An 18264-nucleotide genomic window follows, 5' to 3' on the forward strand; every position below is an offset into this window, starting at 1 on the left:
AGATTAAGAAGCATAACATCAATACATGTTTGGCACAAACAGAGACGTTTGTTCTTTTACCTGTGGCGATAAAACATGAACAAAGTTGCTTCTGGCAAGGACGTTTTGTACTTCACATAGTACAGAACTTTTGGAAGTCCTCATACGTTCCTTCTTCTATATCACTCGTACATAATAGTTGTCTGACACCACATAAAAAAGGTTCTGCCCAGACACAGTCTCAACAACAAGCTGCAAGACCAGAATGATGTCAATTTGTATTTTCACCTGGGAGTGAGAGAATGAATTTCTCTGGTCTTGTGGCGAATGTAGAGGCCTTTGCAAAGTATATCACCCAGGTTCCCACACAGTCTGGGACAGTCTATTTACAATTATTGCATTTCATATTTATGAAAATGAAATGGATGAAACTGTTGGGACTAGACACATTTAAAGAACTGAGAACTGCGGATATTGTTCATTGGTCTAAAACAGTCTGGACTTTTGACAAGATGAATGTGCGGGAATTTTAAAAGGCATGATAATATGATTCATTACCACAAAATAGAGGGATCAGACTTTCAGAAAAATCTAAAGATTATATTTAGTAATAATCTAAAATAGCGGATCTAAAAGTGACAGCAATAAATAAATAAATACACTTAGTATCTGTCAATAATGGCTTTCTTTTTGACACTGTTGTTGACACACATTGCACGCATATCTAATATTTGTCCTGTTGACATCTTCTCATCTGAGCTGTGGACATCTGCTGCCCTACCAGACTGGCCATGGGCTGTTTCTCTGATGGAATGAAAAATGATCTGTAAAATGCCTCAAGTTTGGGATAGTTTTTATAATCTAGCCTTGCTGTAAAAAATGTAAAAAAAAACCAAACAACAAAAAACAAAAACAAAAGCAAAAAAACGAAAAACTGTTGAAAACTGTTTGTCCTTTTCCTTCCGTTTCGCAATTATCACATAAAACACATTGAAGTTTTTGGTTTTAACGTGATACAATTTGAAGACGTTCAAAGACTGAATACAAGCGCCACTGATACGTCACATAAGTCAACTTTTATTTTGAAAGCCTCGCTTTTATTCTGGTAAACTGAACCGAAACTAGTACAGATAATGAAAATCAAAGCTAACTGAAGGACATTGTTGATAATTATTTAACGCGACTCTTTAGTATTGCTTTAGTATTGCATTGATTATGTCTACAGTAGTCAATACAAAGTCCTAAACCTCTTTTTGCATGCGTGTAGCAGACATTTGGATGTCACACACTCCCGGCGGAAGCCATTTTTACATGATAGCAATTTTTAAGCGAGGCTCTAGCCGAGCTAGCGTAAGTTAGCTAACGGATAATTTAAAAAAAGAGCTTCCGAAACGTCAACAAATGCAATGTTTGGCTATCTGTAGATCTGTGTCAACAGCGACTCCATCGTCAACACCAGAGGTTTATATCATAATATGAGATGCGAGAGCACGCAGTTGGTCCCATGGTGTAATGGTTAGCACTCTGGACTTTGAATCCAGCGATCCGAGTTCAAATCTCGGTGGGACCTCGTCTTTTTATCCCCATTCGGAAAGAGTGTCCGACCTACAAAGGTGGATAAAGCACCCCAATATTGTACTCATTAAAGAGGACCACTACTACTTCAGCTTATTTTTACTCAAGTAAAGCTAGGAAGTACGGAGCTCTCTAGGGAACATGGGGAAATGTTTTTCTTTTGCGTTCCCTCGCAAAACCTTTTGCGTTTCCTCGCAAAACTTAAAGAAAAAAATTTCCCCATGTTCACTAGAGGTCTCCGTAAGAAAGTAGCCTTCGGAGTAAGCACACAAGAGTAAAAAGTCATGTAAAAATGCAATTCAAGTACTGAATAATTGATTTAATATTTAAAAATGATGTCATCAGACAAAAATATAAAGGTATGTGGAATTTCTGGTATTTTAAAGAATATAATGAAAAAGAAATTACAGATAACAGCTATTCTCATTCAATGCAAATAAATAGCATTGAGGTTGAAGAAACACTTTTCCAAAAAGGTTTATATTTCTTCAACATAAAATTTATGAAACCAATACTTACTGTAGGTAGGCCTTATGTACACATGTGAAAACAGGGAAAAAGTACCTTCAGTACTTACAATATACAGTGTTTACTGTGTCTTCAGTTGACCTCCATGGGGCACAGCAGGCTGAACAGAACAAAGTTTGTGTACAAACAAGAAGTCTTACTACCATAGTACCATATGACTGTGTCTCACATATTTGGTTAAAACAAGATAGTTTTTCACTAAGAACAATCTTGTTACCCACAGAAAATAGATTATCCTGACATTTTACTCAAGTAAGAGCAGTGATGGATCATAATAATATTCTCCTGGTGAAAAAACAAAAAGCATGTGAAGTAAAACGATTGCGAAGAGTATTTTTTCCCCAAAAGTTTCTCAAGTAAATGTAACTGGGTGAATGTAACCAGCCAACCATTAATGTGAAAGGTTAGACCATGAAAAATGTCCCATTATGGAGTATAGAAGGGAAAAACAAGATGGCGAATTGAGAAGTAGTAAAATAGTACACAGGAATGACTAAACACACATCTCTATTTGTATTTAGGACCTTGGTTTAATATTCTGGTCAAATATCACATACATCATCCCTTCATTCTTTTTTTAACACGTCAAATACCTAAAATATATTACTTTTTAACATACACATCCCATATGAAAATAAGGATTATACCATCAGTCATATAAAAGTACCAAAGAGATACATGTAGAAAATAAGGAAAAAATGATTAAAGCAAAACTTTGGCTTTGGGTTGCATTTCTCTCCAAAGCAAGGCATTCCTCAACATGGTTCTTTCACGAATGTATATGTATATAAAATACCAAAAGAGATATCTGTCAAAGTTGTCTATTTTACTCTAACTGCAGCTATTTTATCCTATTTATTTTCATCTCACACAAATGTGTTGCCTTATTTTTTGGTGTTTTATTGAAGGGGTTTGCTGCTGATTTTCCAAAGTTAGCTAATTCAGGTCTAAATGTCTTATATCTATTTCCTAAAACTAATGGCGTGTATTACAGAAGCAACCCTTTTATTAAATACATTTATAAATCAATATCAGATAAGTTATATCAGATTGTGTTTAGGTTAGAAATAAAATGCATCTTAGATCTGATCAGGGTTAAAAAGCTGTCAATGCAATTGCAATATTATAGTCAATTAGATGCTTTTTTCTGTATAACTGTGTTTAAAGATGAATTATTTGCATGTAGTCAAAAATATGTTTTTAGTATGAAGGATTTAAGTTTTCTATGATTTTCTGAGACTTATGCTTCTACAAAGTCCTTTCTTTAAAAATAACCAGAATATTCACTTTAAATCACTTACGCTTCTCTGTCTTGCATTACATTCAGAAAACATCTGCATTGTACCACTTTGCCTTTTGAAAGTGAAACTTACTTTTCTACCACATTGTTCACATTCATAAACCTCTTTCTGTATAGCTTTAAAATTCCATGTTTAGGTAAATATATGTGGTAAATAGGTTGTCTTCGATGTGATTTTTGTATGTTCTACACCATATGCAGTGCCTGAAAAAACAGTGAAGATATAAAAGAAAACAAAATCACACAAACACTCTAAAAAACAAAAAAGCAAAATGTTTCAATCTCGTTTGGCAATGTTAGGCCAATCTTTGGCTTTTTCAACAACTCATATATGACTTCCTGCTCTGCAAATTAACTTCAAAACAAGACATCCTGCAAAAATAACCCATTCTATAAAATTGGATTGTGATACAAAAACAGTCACACGACATTGCACAAAAGTGCTAACTGTATAAAGGCAAAGAAACATATAGCTTTTGAAAAAAACACTTATTTAAAAATGTGTCAAAAGCACCTTGTGATGCTTAAATAGTGCATAATTTTCAATAACTCTGCTCCTCATCTTCGTAGCTGTGGTCCTAGCATGACTTTGTTGATGAAGTTGACTATTGCCACAGCTGGCTGCTCAGGATCCATCTCTGCAAACAGGTGACACACATTCTCCGTTGTTGTCCCGGTCCGTCTCGCCACAAAGCCGAACATCCTGCAAAAGAGAGGGGTCAACAAACCCCTCTGCTGTGCATCTGTATGGGCAGTTTTACCTCCAACGTGAGAGCACCAAAGTTTCTACAGCTCTGGGAAAAATGGGGAGCCCACTGCATTGAACCCCATTGGAAACCTCACGGTTATTCCACCAAATATTTATTTCTGAACTCTTCCTGGGTTAAAATATTAGTATTGTTGTTTCTAAATAAATATGAACTTGTTTTCTTTGCATTTTGTGAAGTCTGAAAGCACTGCATCTTCTTTGTTATTTTGACCATTTCTCATTTTCTACAAATTAATGCTAAACTGTTGCTTGGAATTTCAGAGACATGTTTTCAGTAGTTCATAGAATAAAAAAAACAATGTTCATTTTACGTAAAATCGGAGAAACCGATAATTTTAAGTGGTCTCTTCATTTTTTCTAGAGCTGTATATGGTCTTAATAAACCATTGATTTAGCATCGGTTTTACTTTCTTTTAATGTTATTTTGTTTTGACTATTCCTGTCTCTATTTTGTTACAGATACTTTACTTGATTTGCTTTATCTATTGGTTAAAAAAAAGAACATTCAAAAGTGTGTTTTAATTAGAATAATATTTATAGTCCTATAAATATTGTCCTGACAAAAAGGGAAATTGTTAAACAACTGATATGTATTTTTCAGCTCTCTGTTTTCACACTTTAGTGGCTTAATTTTAAAGAGTGCTTATATACATTTGACTCTCCTACTTAGCATATCAAGAGAAATGTATGTCTTCGAAGGTCCCACACACTTAAATTACCCTCAGTGCCTTTGAAGTATGCTAATATGTGGTGGTTTTATAAAGCTCTGCACACACTGTTCTCGAGCTAACCTGATGGCCATATGAGGTCTGGAGGTCTACCGCTATTGAGTCTGCAAAAAGCAGATGACTTCTGTGCACTATGTGCCTCAGCATCTGCTGGCCCGACTCTGTGATTTTACTTCTTGTTGTCATTCTGATTCGCATCCATTTTTTCACATCCTTGTGGAGATGAGTGCAGAATACTGAGTAGTAAGGAATTTAAATGACTGGATTTGTTGCACTGGTGAAATCCTATGGTACCATGTTGGTATTCACTTAGTTCCTGAGAGCTACCAATTCTTTCACTATTTTCTTAGAAGCAGCTTGCATGCTTTTTGACATTAAGCACTTATGACATTTGAGGAAATTAGATCAGTTGAATTTAATAGTTTTTGGAGGGTGAGCCATTAATTATCTGAATATTCTGTATACACTATCCCCTTTGATGAGGCATTTCAAATGACTTCAAAGTAAAATAACAAATGAATACTAGTGTGAGTAAGTTTTGCTGTTATAAATGCAAATACATGCTTTCACACACAGATTTTGTTTCCCCCGCCTGTCTAACTGATAGAAAACAAAATTTATTTTCAGAATTGACTGAGGCAAAAAGACATGCAAAACTTACAAACACACACTGCGACAGCAAAAAACAAGACAACGAAAAAAACTACACAACATAACACAAGCACTTACTTGCTTGATGTGCTATCAGAATTAGTCCACCTGATGCAAGGACACACAGGGACACAGACAAAACATCCAGGTACATGAAAAACACACAAAAAAAGGAGGCAGTTTCTAAAAGCACTTGTTAGAAATTAGAGTTTATGTACGTACAGTATATGTCATAGTGAAACCACAGAAAAGCCGCTCGAAAGTAGAACTTATGAAACATTTTTTTTAGTCAAATTTAAAGTATACAGAAAGCATCCTTTACATCAGCAGCCAGGGCACTTTTGTTATGACATTCATTAAAGACAGCAGACATAAACAACTGCATATAGAGATGCGGTCTGATACCTTTTTTGTTTTCACAAAATGCAGCTGCAGTGTGTGTTTGCTTTTTCAAACCTCTGATTTTGTGGGTCCAGACTGCTGAAAGTGACACTGCTGATTGGGTAATGCCGCCTAAAGAATACTCTGCACAGACAACAAAGAAAACATGACAAGTCTCTTTTTGACATTTGCATGAGGATTATGTATGTTTGCTAGGGACGTCTTCATAGGTATTCAAAGAATTAGACTGTAGTATCAATCTCGGAGGCAAAAACGTTTTATCAGGACATCTTGTCATGACACATGTCTTACATTTGTTTGCTGTTTTTTAATCAAACTGATCTATATGTGTGCAACCGTGCGAAAAATGTTCACTATGTAAAAAGTACCTTCTTTTACTGTCAGTCAGGGTGATCCCTTGTGAAGACACTTTGAAGTGGACCACTGTTGGAACTGGGCGTGGATTTAGAGCCTTTGTACACTTGATCGCCTTGGAAACAGCCTCTGGCCCAGTTAACGACTCTGTTTCCACCGAATTTAGGTAGAGCACATTGCATGCTAAATCAGTGTAAAAATGCAAATGATATACATGAGGTCAAACATACATCTTGAGCAGTTTTAGATGTTCAAAGACAAAAAAGTCAAACTGCAACATGCAATGAATAAGTCTATATTGTACCTGCTCCTTGTTTAAGGAGGTCAGCAGCAGTACTAGTATTTGTTGCACTTTGCATCTCCTGTAGGTCCCCAACCAAATCTGAAATATGGTAGACTTTAGCTACTTTATCAAAAACAAATTGTTGCATCATTCATAGCAGATTTATAAAATATACATAGATTTGAGCTTGAAAATACTACCTTTGTCTGGGATGCGGAGGGCACATGGCAGAGAGATGGGAGTTATTGAATGTTGGTACACTAGAGCAGATAGGCTTCCTGAAACAAAAGGAGAAGAACAAAAGAAACAAACAGCTTTCACAGCAGTGAAAGATTTGAAGAGATTAAAACAATAAATACAGGCAGCTTGATGGGGCACCAATTAAATAACAACACCTAAAGGCTTATAGGTTTAACTAATCAGCTTTATGTCTAATAAAAAAACAGATTATGTTAAGCATAATACAGTTAGATCTACAAAATAACTGACCGAAGTAGGACTCATTCTGACAGCCCTTGATCTTCACTCCCCGTGGCCCTGTCTCAATGAGGAAGTGTCTTACCAGCTGTTCCACAGGGTCCCCTGTGAAACAGGAGAAAAAGAAGAAAAAATAAGACAGACTGCCATGCTGTCAGGAGTGTGTGTGGTATTCACCAGCTAGATCAACTTCAGACCTGTCTGATATACACTATTGTAAGGGACAAGAAGAAATGGACTGACAAAAACAGGTCATGCAGCATGATGTAATCATAAATAAATTAGATGTCAAAAAGGATGTGCAACCCTCTCTCTCACTGTCTTGTTTTAGTCTAGTCATCCATCCCATCTGAGTCCAGCCATCCTACAAAGGCTAAAACCAGCTGCTTATAATCAGGACGTTGTTCTTTGGGTAGATGACGTTTTCAGCATAGACAGACCAATAGACTTTATGTGTAATTATATAAAGTAGAGAAATACATACATACTTAATGTGCAAAGAAAGTGTAGAAAGAGTACCTTTGTTTCCAGTGATGTTGGCATTGGGAGGAGGAGTGGCCACCTTAAGAGCGAGGCCATAAGCCCCCTGGAATGAGTTACTGTCTCTAATGAGGAAAGCCCCTGGCTCCTTGTCCTTCAACACAGCTATGGCTGTCGTAGAAAAGACAAATCAGTGACCTGGTAAACTTTTTCCTTACCACACTATTTACAGGTTCTTTGAAAATAACAAATCAAAACATGGATGGTACTTTCTCTGATCTTTGTGACCCTTACCTTGGTCTCTGGAGATGCCTGGTTTGTACCAATATTTGGAGCTGTCCTGAACAAACTTAGAATTGACCCTTGTCTCTGCCTCTTCTACGTAGCTGTGTTGTGCAGATTCCCTTCTTTGCTCTCCCACAGCAGGAGAAAAAGTAACATGGTGCACTGGTGAAGGACACGAGGAAGTGTGGAGTAAAGCAATATGTCCATTCGGGGATACGGCTGTGGAGGAAAATCGTTTTTTCTCAGGAAGTGGTGGCTGGATGGCGGGGATTGTTACGGCAGTGTACCCAGTGTATGGCACATGAGGAACATTTAGCAATGAGTAATAGTACGAGGCTAGGGGAAAGGTGGGTGTATGGTATCCATCTGGCACAGGTGAAGGGGGTTTAGTGTCTGCTGAGATGTCTTGGTCTGCGATAAGTCTTTGTCCTGCTTTGTCATTAGCAGAGCTGAAGCGCTGAGGAGAAGACTGTTTATCTGGAGAGCCGATGGGAGCATAAGAGGTAGGAGAGGAAAGACTAGAACTTAGATTGTTAGAGGGATTCATGTACAAGCTTTTATTGCAGTCAGATGAAAGATTTACTGGAAGGGCAGTCCCATTGAGTTGAACTTGAACTGGAGGGATGATGACAGTGGCATAGTTTGAAATGTTTGATTTGGTCTTTTCATCCGAACTTCCTTTGACCTCAGCAACTTCAAGCTCATTATCACCTTTCAGAAAAGGTTCTGTTGATGTTTTTGTAGGATTTGCAGATATTGTTGAATTCTGGGTTTGTTCGTTTGATAATGGTGTGACAGGTTTGCTTGTATTTGTGTCAGACTCCAAATGGGTCCCAGTCTCTAGGCTTTGAATGGAGCTATCAGCATTTGCACTAATAAAAAAGCAAAATATGGGACAAATTGAGCATTTATACATATCTTAAGACATGGAACTTCATTACCAGTGTCAGAAAATATCTAAACAAAAGGTTTACCAACCTGTCTTCTGTGTGAGTTGGGCTGCTGCTGCCAATAACTGTGTAGTCATGATCAGAGTCCCCTCCAGGGGTGCTTGACTGACAGCGACAGTCAGATTTACTCTCTGAGTCTTGAGGTATATCATCGTCTGCAACTGTCTTTTCTTTTTCCACTTTGACAGGAGAGATTTTAAATTGTGAAACAAAGGAAATATAGAAAACACTATTAGAACCAACAATGCAGGCTAAATTCAATAGAAATATATCAAACTCCTAACAATTAAATATTTACCTTTGTGCTGTTCAGTGTGTGACTGCTCTCTGAATCCCAAAGGGATATCAGGCAGCCTTCCCCTTCCTGGAGATGGGCTACTTGCTGGCATAGGTGATGCTGACCCAGAGTGATATCCTGAGGCATAACCCCGGCTTTCACGGCTTTCAGATGGAGAAGACTGATAGGGAGCACAGGGGCATGAGTGTTGGGGCTGTAGAGGGGTGTGGTACCCACTGCTGGCTCCATCCCTTACATCGATCAAAGACTGAGGAATGGGGTAGTTTTGATCCTGTGCAACAGCAAATCTAGGCTGCTCTAGGTTTGAGACCTGGTCCAAAGTAGGGTGGTAGAGATGAAATGCCGGCAGCGGTGACTTGCATTGCCAGAGTTCTGCTTCTCTTGTCAGCTCCCATGACTTTTCTGTTTCCCAAAGTAGAGGTGCCTCTCTCGGTCGTTGTACCCCAGCTCCTTTTGCCCAGTGTGTGTTTTCAGCTTGGTCTGAGTTCAGTTGTTGAAACACTTTAACTGAGGTTGATGGATGTTCTCGCCTGCTGGAGCAGTCCTGACAGTGGCAATAGGAGGAAGATTTGGGCGAACTGACGAAAACCTCTCTGTAAGGGCCTCCAGGCTGTGGTTGGAGGGAGGGGTGAGAGCCTGATCCATGGTCGGGATAGTGTAAGAGGTGACATTCCTCTCCAGGGTAGCATCTGTTTGAAGCAGGCAAAGTGTGACTGTGAGCGAGGGCATGTTCTGGGGTTGGGTAAGGGTAGCATGACCTGTTGAGGCAGGGCAGGGATGGAGGATGGATTGGACGGTCCCATGTTAACTCAGCTACAGGATGAGCGCTATGGCGATGGCAGAGCTCCATAATGGCTGAATGGGGAGGAGGAGACAAAGATTTGGAGGGTAGGGCTGGCAGTGTTTGGCTTTTTGGATGCTTTTTTATGCTGTTACAATGTCCAACAAATCGACCACCAGGAAGACAGAGATCTCTGTCCCTCTCCCATCCTGCATCACTACATCTTGTAGCTGCTTGACCACAGCAGGAGTGCTCTTTTCTCATAACCCCTGGACTTGAAGGGTCTCCATCATCCAAAATTGCTGTTTCTCTATCCCTCTCTCTCTGTCTCCTCTTCTCCTTTGCCTTATCTTCCACATCTTCTTTCCTCAGTGGGCACTCAAGATCTTCTCTATCAGAGCAGTTAATCGACAGAGATGTTTCACTCAGTTGATCTGAAGATACTGCAGAGCCTCTGGGACTACAATTGAATGTGAATGGTTGTGGTCTGGAGGCAGACTGGGTCTGGGGTTTCACAGTTGGGCTGCTAGTAAGGCATCCATTTTGCAAAGCAGCTGAGGAAGTTGCACCTGGTCCACGTCGCTTCCTCACTTGTGCATACAAGCTGCCATCTAAAGGGCCTCTTGTGTGAGCGATATCTGATGGAATGGTAAAGACCAACATAACTTATGTTACCTTTGATTTTAATATCAAGTTTTGAGTCTGCTACAGTTTGATTGGTTCTTACTTTCCATGCTGTCTTCATGGTGAAGATTTAAGTTTTCATAGGAATCCCATTTGACCACTGGGTCTGAGGTTTTGTAGTCTACTTTAACATAGGAGTCGTTTTTGCGATATTCTCGACCTTTTAAAGCATATTTATTGAAACAACGTGAATCACAAACCACAATCTAATATACAAATATGTGTAGTAACAGACAGAAAGATGAAAATACCTTTGAGTTTTTCTAGACTGTTTGCAAAGATGAACTCCACCGTAGCGTCTGGAGGGAATCTGTCATCTGCAGAAAGATGAGAACAAAGACTGAGACTAAAATATCCAGAGCATAACCACAGAGAGAGAGAAAAATGTCAACCAGAGGGTGAGATCTACGAAGCAGAAAAAACAAACTTAAATAAATAAATGCTGCTTTTACTCTTTTTAGAATAGAAACAGAAAGAGCGGAAAGAATGAGAATGGTTTTAATAAACACAGCAGAGACACCTATCATCTGAAACAAGCTTTATTTTTTAAATTGAAGTCTCACTGTGGGCAATATCATTCTATAAATCGTACTATATACATGTGTCTGCATATAACACTGAGGGACCTCTATGACACTGGAACTAAGAGGTTCCATGTGTAAGCATTTCTGTCATCTAAGCTGACGTCATTGTTTGCTATTTGCTTTAGAGTACACTCTAACACTACAATGGTCAGAGGAGAAAGTGGCTCTTGATTCATGTCGTCAAGTTAGCAACACAATTGCACAACAGGACTGCTGTTTGTTCATTTGTAATATTTGTCAAAACATTTTAGTGTTGCAGAGATGCTGAATATTCTTAGCATGCTCCAGGGAGCATGCCTTATACCTGTGCAGGCCAGGTCTAGTTCCATCTTTCCAAACCACAGCTGTGCTCCGTGAACTGTGCAGGTGTGGAACTGGACTCTGAACACAACCTCCCTCTCAGCTGCTCGGCTCCGTCGGTGGTAGCACTTCACCTAAAGAGGCAGGAGAGCAGAAATTGAGGATAATTTCAGGTGGAAAATCTCAAATTTAAAATATGTAAGTTTAAATTAGGTATACTTATTGTTTTAGGTGGCTAAGGGCCTGCTGCTGTAATGTTTTAACCCACTCAGTGAGACATGCTGCAGGATTCTAGATGTGTCCTGTGTACAGGTCCATCCATCCTCCCATCAGCTCTCACCAGCTTCCTTCTCAATGCTCAAGAAAACGTCTCACAGAACTGCATGTCTACCACTGTGTTTCAGCATGGATGGGGTGTGTTCAGGGAGGTGTGTATTATTTGCAATATTACTGTTCACCACACATAGTGTTGAATAGGAAGGCCAAAAAGTAACATCTTACTCTCATCCAACCAGAGCAACTTCTTAGACAAACTCTCTTTAGTAATCCAACTACTTTTCTTAGATCAAACTGAATTTTATTTAGAGCTTACTGAGTGAATGGGGGTAGAATATAAATATAATACAAAACACGTTTTCACATTTTTAATTGTTGAAGCATTTGAAAACAATCTATAACTTTCTTTCCACTTCACTAACATGCACTAATTTGTGTTGTTCTGTCTCATAAAATCCCAATGGGATGAACTGAAACTTGCATATGTAACATTACAAAATATGAAAAAGCTCAGGAGGTACTCATACTTTTTGTAAAGGATCATACCTGCATGTGATTACAAATGGGATTTAAATCAAACAAAATTTTTGGGATCAGTAAAAAATGGTTCTTAATCAAACAAAACTTACCATAATGTCACCCTTTAATAGTAGAGCTGGCTCCATAGTCACACACAGTTTTCTTGCTCTCGAGCTCTGAGGATCACTGTGAGCATGTGAAAAGAACAAAAAAAGGTAGATGTGGTTAAAACATACATAAAACAACATGTTTCAGAGGCATAAAACACAGATAACCACTACTTTCTTTAATGCAAGCACATACCAGGCTTCACTTAAACACAGACAGTAACATGCAGAGTGAGCACCTGTCGAGGGGACTCAGGGAAGGAAAACATTTTCACCCATAGGAGGTGAGAGGTCACTGAGATATTGCAAAATACTTACTAGACACCGGAGGTGTAAGCCAGTTGTAAGGACTGGTAAATTTTCAGAAAAGGATAAAAACCTGCAAGAAAAGTTGTGGGGGAAAATTGCTTGGGAAGGCTTCACTTTGTTTTACATTTAAAACACAGTTTATTTATTGTTCCACCCTTATAATCACAACAAAACTGTGGCAGAGTAGAAGCTGACCTCCTCCTGACTGGAAGTTTGGTAGTGAGGGAACAAGGATCTGATGAAGGAACAGAGGACTGCTGTTCATTTTGATGGAACCCGACAGCAAGCTGCTGAAATAGTAGATGTACCTGTTAAAGAGACATGATGTGAGACGAGAGCAAAAATGAGATTAGGAAGGCGATGTAATCTGCGGCGAATCATGAATGTCAGACCTGCTCTGAGAGGGCTGCAAGGAGGAAGAGACTTTGTCTTCACAGAACTTCCTCATGGCCAACGTAGTGAGAGCCTGGTCTGCTCTGAGGGCACAAGAAAAACAGCTGGTTAAAATAGAGGCAAACATGCAAAAAACAGTGTCGGTAAGGTGTGCCGATTAAAGTTATTGGGGTTTGTACAAAGAGAACATCAAAAGAGATTGAAGATTGAAGGTGAGCATCTACATTCTGCTCACCATGCTAACTGTCCAAATCTCAAGACCAGTAAAGATGTAAAACTCTTTAGTTAATTTATCTTTTTCTTTTAAAATCCTGTTTCAGAGTAAACTACATCTTACATACACAGTGTTATATCACCTCTGGTCCTAATATTAATATTTATGACCACTCATGAAAGAAATCTAGAGAAATATTTTAAATGCCTCTCTTATATCTTCTTACATTATTGGAAAATCTGAACAGGGTAAGATCAGTGCTAGCAGGTCAAAGCTTTACAAAAACTGGAGAGTGGTTTAATTATGTGTCTCAGTAGCTTGTAATATTGCACATTACCCAGCTGATATCTTGCTGTAGTGCATGTAAGCTGCCACTATCACCCCTGTCTTTCCTTTGTTTCCCTGTGAGAGCAAAGACAAAGAGCAGCAAATTAGATTATTCACTCTCTTACATCTTTCACAACATATTAGCCAAAGTGTCTTTGTGCTGCACCAACTTTGCAGTGGAGAACCACTACGTTGTGAGGGTCAGAGGTCAGCCACATCTCCATGGCCTTGCAAATGGCACAAATCCTGTCCAGCGGAGGGGCGTGCAGATCAGGCCAAGCATAATCCTGCACCTGGGCGTCAGAGGAGGATTGATGTTTGGAATTATGATATATATTATTATATTATATTGCATCTTTTTACTGATGCAAAACCAAGTATTACCAGCTCATAGAGTGACATAAATCAAATAAAAAGTATGTCACAAAATTTTGTTATCCCTCAAACTTTTTAACAGTTCGTCTGGTTGCAGCTAAAAGCTTCAAAATTATTTAGTTAGATTTCAGTTTTGCGTGATTTTAAACTGGAAATAATATTTTTCATGGTTTCGCAGTTTCTACAGAATAAATTCTGAAAAGGTTAGTGTACATGTTGTCTCGAGACAAATTTTTGCTGAGTCTTGCGATCATTCTGTTAAAGCGCTGGATGTTTGTTTAAGGGCAGTTCTCCTACTAGAAAGAACATCTCCAACCCAGTCCCAAGTCTTTTGTTGACTCTAAAAGATTTTCCCTCAATCTTCTCATCAGCTCTGACCGGCGCCCTGTCTCAGCAGAAGCATCCCATCCTCAGAATGGTGTGTTCAGGGTGATGTGCGGTGTTAGTGCCCCATGCATTTGCCATCGGCCTCTTTTCTACTTTTCTGATTAGTGTCCTCTGCCTTGAAACAATTCATTCATTTTTCTTCCATTGCACAAATATCCACAACTCTGTTTTCACACCAGATCCTATTTCTTGTGTCTTCACAAAACAGAATGCGATCAAGTTCAGAAGGTATGTAAACTTCTGTAAGAACCTTTATTGCTTAAATAGCACCAACCACCAAATTCAGGAGGAAATACTCTTACCTTGGGGTTAAGTCTGGTGATGTCATGTCTCTTTTCTGATAAATTCAGAAGCTAGATAAACCCAGAAGCATGTTCAAATATCAGTAACTGATGAGGGGTTTGCTCTTTTTTTCTTTATATCAGTAGATTAAACTAACCAGAAACTTGTCCTGGTGCTTAGATTTGAGCATGGATGCCACCTCCTGCAGGTTTTGCCGGTACTTCTGCTCCTCCAGGTCTGGCACGAAGAAGACAGAGATGATTCTCTCTGTGATGTAAGTGAGATCGAAGTCGTAGTGCCCCTCCATCACCTGTTCCATCACCTGTTCAACGCTTTTCCTCCTGGAAAGATAGAAAATCCACTCTTTGAGGGCATCAGAAACAGACAACAGCACCAAATCAATGACATTTAAGTTCTAACATTGTTAAAACTAGACATTTTTCTAAACTTGAGGAAAAGACAAGGCTGAAACTGGAAAGGGGAGATAGTAAAAGGCCTGGAGCAACGCTGAGGGAGCAACAAAAACTTCTAACAAGTACAGCTTGTGTTCTTCAAGCGACAAAAATCTCCTGTATTCTCTACTTGTTTGGGCAAAAGAGTTCCCAAATCCAAATAAGTGGAATTGCACTGGATAATGTCAAAGTAGAAAAAGTATGAACATGCTTTATCAAAGCTGTGTGTATACTTTTGAGGGCCACTGCACGTCTGCTTTCATAAAAACAAAAATACCCACACTAGTCCCTCTGCATGTCGAGGGGATTTTAAGTTTTTTGCTACCTTGGTAAGGAGCCTCTCTTCTTCTGTGATACTGACTTTGTGGAGCTGTGCTGAGAAAGAAGACGGAAAAGAGCAGTACACTGCTGCAATGAAACACAATGAAGCACAATTAAATATTAAAATTTGCACAAACATACCAGATCTGGCACGGGGATACAGGCGGTGGGCACCTGAGAGGAAAGGAAGCATATGGTTAGGCTCTGCAGGAGTAAACAAATGCACCCACTCCCGCAGACTGGGAATAAATTAGCTCATTATCTCGTCATTTGTTTGATTTAACGCGCCTGGCTCCACTCCAGCAGCGAGAAGGAATGGAGAACAACTGTGGAACAAGACAGAAAGACGTAAGCTGATGAGGAGGGTAGTAAAATTCATTCCTCCGCTGTCATCTCCAACAGATGGCTGGAAGAAGTTTTGGCATAATTATTGAAATCTCACATGAGAGAAAAAAAATTGTGAGAAACCGTCAATTAAGAAATAAACTTATCAATACATAAAGATGTCGATCCTCTCTGAGAAGCAGCTGAAAACACTTTCAGAGACTTCAGTTACCCTTTTCTCTTAACTGTGTACGGTTTGTCATAAAGAATGCATGGATAGAGAATGGAAAATATATCAAACGTTTAATAGAAATGTTTGTATCTTTTTATTCCTCTTATAAAAAGATGGTATAGGGATTTACTGCTGCGGAAAGTCTGTACATGTGTTGTGCAGTCCTTCTACGCTTCTGATAACTCAGCAATAACTAAAACATAAGGCAAACACACAATCAAAAACACACACAGGGAACCTGAGGCCCTTTGAAAAGGGCACAATAACAACACCAAAAAAACTCCACAGTGCTGCTACTTTTGTTCTGAACTGGTCATACTGAAATCTCGACTAACTGGTATAAACCCATACGCCGTCGGATGCAGAATGAGGCTACAATAAAAAAACATTAAAAATGAGACCAGAGTTCACACAGGGTGAGCAAAATTAGTGGACTGGATTCACGAGTCTCAATTTTAGCTGCAATATTCAGACGGCACGTCAGAATTTGGTGTAAACAACGATGTGAGCACGTGGATCCATCCTGTCTTGTGTCAATGGTTCAGGCTACTTGTGGGAGCAGTATAGGAGATATTGTTTTGCAGCACCCCTTAAAGTTAAAATTCTAGCAATACCAAATGCATAAAGGCAAAGAAACTGCCATCATGCATCTGTTAAAATTTGAACAAGTGGCATAAATATTGAAAACAAGGCAGGAATTTCTTCACACTGCCACTAGAACTGTACACAGCAATGAGAGGTGGTGTGAGGATGAAGGAGGAATCTGTGGTATTTTGTCCAATAAATTTAAGAAATATTTATAACAGTTGTGATACTTCTTTGTTAGTTTTTTATTTACAGATTGTTGTACAACATAAACCAAAAACTTCAACTTTAATACCTTCATGTCTCTAGGCACAGATGGGCGGATCATCCAAATAAACCCAAATGAATAAACACTGTGATCAAGCCATGGGGGATAATTTAACAGGTTTAATAATGACAATTAACAGAACAAATTGAGTCCAGGAAGGAACAGCAGGGAGACAGACAAAACAAACAAATGTACCCATGTAAAGATCCAAATGTAAACATGCAAATACACGTGTAATAAAAAAAAAAGGTGAACCTTAGAGGCAGAGACCACGGAGAAGCAGAATTCAGGCAGAAGAGCAGGACACCAACGTCAACAGGAAGCAATTTGCAACAGGATGTCAGAGTTAGTCGGCAGAGGTCCACAAACACACAGAAACATGCAGAGCAATGCGCGTGTGCTTGGTAGCTCTGCCAGCCGCAGGGTCTTCATTAATGCATGCTGGAGCCAACGGGAGTGGGGCCATCTGGTTCAGTTTGTTTTGTTCATAAGTTAGCATTTACTAAGGTGCCAGTGACATCACTCCATCTCTCCCTCCGTCAGGAGCAGAATAAATGTTGGTGGACTGGCTGGTGGGTCCTGTGGTTCAAGTTTACTTATTCTTCCAGAAAGAAACTTTTCATTCATTCAGTAAATAAACTGTAACAATGCAGATTTTCTGAGTTACTCTGAACTGAGATATATTTTTTTCTCCAAAAGTTTAGTCTACTAGACAAGTACTTAAAAGAAAACATTTAATTTATTTTAAGAAATGTTCTCATCTCTGCATAATAAGTCTACCAAGTGATTAATTTCAGTTCCATCAGAAGTCGGATCTGGACTGATGTGAGTCTGAATGAGTGTAAAAATTAAATGTGAGCCAAACTACTAATATATTTCACCATATTTTGTACATTCAGTAATCTCTTAAGTTTTACAACCGTGACCTAATTTCTTTCAAATTTGGGAATTTCTAAAATTCTGACTTTTGAGTACCAATGCAACACAAGTAAACGTATTCATTTTTTTAATCTAAATGTAAGTCTCCTTAAACATTGGGAGGTTGTTTTTTCTTTAAATTTGATCATTTTAACTACAGTTAGAATAAGAAAATAAAAAAATAAAAACATACCCCACTTGTGATCATTTTTAGCCCCTTTGCTTCACAGTGAGAAGGTTCTGTGGATTCCAGATACTCTTTCAGTGTTCCACTTTCCAAAAGCAGGCAAAATGTTATAAGGTGTGTGTGAATATTATTTATCTTGTAGATTCTCGAATTGTCCAGGTTGTACTCTGCCTCTTATCTGTTGACTGATGAAGATGGACACAAAGCAACCTTACAAGAATTAATTTCAAAATGAATGGGTGGAAGGAAACAAATATTGAGTGTCACTCAAATGAATCTTGCTTAGTAATGTAGGCTGTTTTGTCAGCCTAATGTCAATAATATTGAGGTTTCAAAACCAAACCCACAATGTTGCGTCAAACCCATAATGCATCAATTTT

General features: G+C 38.8%; 1 protein-coding gene and 1 non-coding gene across 7 annotated transcripts in view; one reads left to right on the forward strand and one right to left on the reverse strand.

Annotated features, from left to right (window-relative positions):
- The first annotated feature begins 1477 nt into the window (after positions 1–1477).
- On the forward strand, positions 1478–1549 carry trnaq-uug (transfer RNA glutamine (anticodon UUG)). Its single transcript has one exon. It is a non-coding gene; the product is annotated as a tRNA-Gln (tRNA).
- A 1039-nt stretch (positions 1550–2588) lies between these two features.
- LOC114135386 (tensin-2-like) overlaps positions 2589–18264 on the reverse strand; it is a 30714-nt gene continuing 15038 nt past the window's right edge. For 2 of the 6 annotated variants that reach the window (XM_028002647.1, XM_028002653.1), the window contains 24 exons: positions 15512–15544; positions 15375–15424; positions 14755–14938; positions 14618–14668; positions 13724–13846; positions 13564–13628; positions 13012–13095; positions 12815–12927; positions 12629–12689; positions 12314–12389; positions 11413–11542; positions 10776–10841; positions 10568–10684; positions 9060–10478; positions 8790–8940; positions 7821–8683; positions 7566–7697; positions 7059–7151; positions 6770–6847; positions 6591–6668; positions 6301–6469; positions 5987–6055; positions 5609–5638; positions 2589–4085 (listed from right to left, as the gene is read on the reverse strand). In XM_028002647.1, the coding sequence (XP_027858448.1) occupies positions 3941–4085; positions 5609–5638; positions 5987–6055; positions 6301–6469; positions 6591–6668; positions 6770–6847; positions 7059–7151; positions 7566–7697; positions 7821–8683; positions 8790–8940; positions 9060–10478; positions 10568–10684; positions 10776–10841; positions 11413–11542; positions 12314–12389; positions 12629–12689; positions 12815–12927; positions 13012–13095; positions 13564–13628; positions 13724–13846; positions 14618–14668; positions 14755–14938; positions 15375–15424; positions 15512–15544 (4380 nt within the window). In that variant the 3' untranslated portion in view covers positions 2589–3940. Of the gene's footprint in view, positions 4086–5608; positions 5639–5986; positions 6056–6300; positions 6470–6590; positions 6669–6744; positions 6848–7058; positions 7152–7565; positions 7698–7820; positions 8684–8789; positions 8941–9059; positions 10479–10567; positions 10685–10775; positions 10842–11412; positions 11543–12313; positions 12390–12628; positions 12690–12814; positions 12928–13011; positions 13096–13563; positions 13629–13723; positions 13847–14617; positions 14669–14754; positions 14939–15374; positions 15425–15511; positions 15545–18264 lie in introns of those variants that run through there. The other 4 variants (XM_028002651.1, XM_028002652.1, XM_028002648.1 and 1 more) reach the window with 3 other exon arrangements.

The sequence above is a fragment of the Xiphophorus couchianus genome, chromosome 20, assembly GCF_001444195.1.
Source record: "Xiphophorus couchianus chromosome 20, X_couchianus-1.0, whole genome shotgun sequence".
Lineage (NCBI taxonomy): Eukaryota > Metazoa > Chordata > Actinopteri > Cyprinodontiformes > Poeciliidae > Xiphophorus > Xiphophorus couchianus.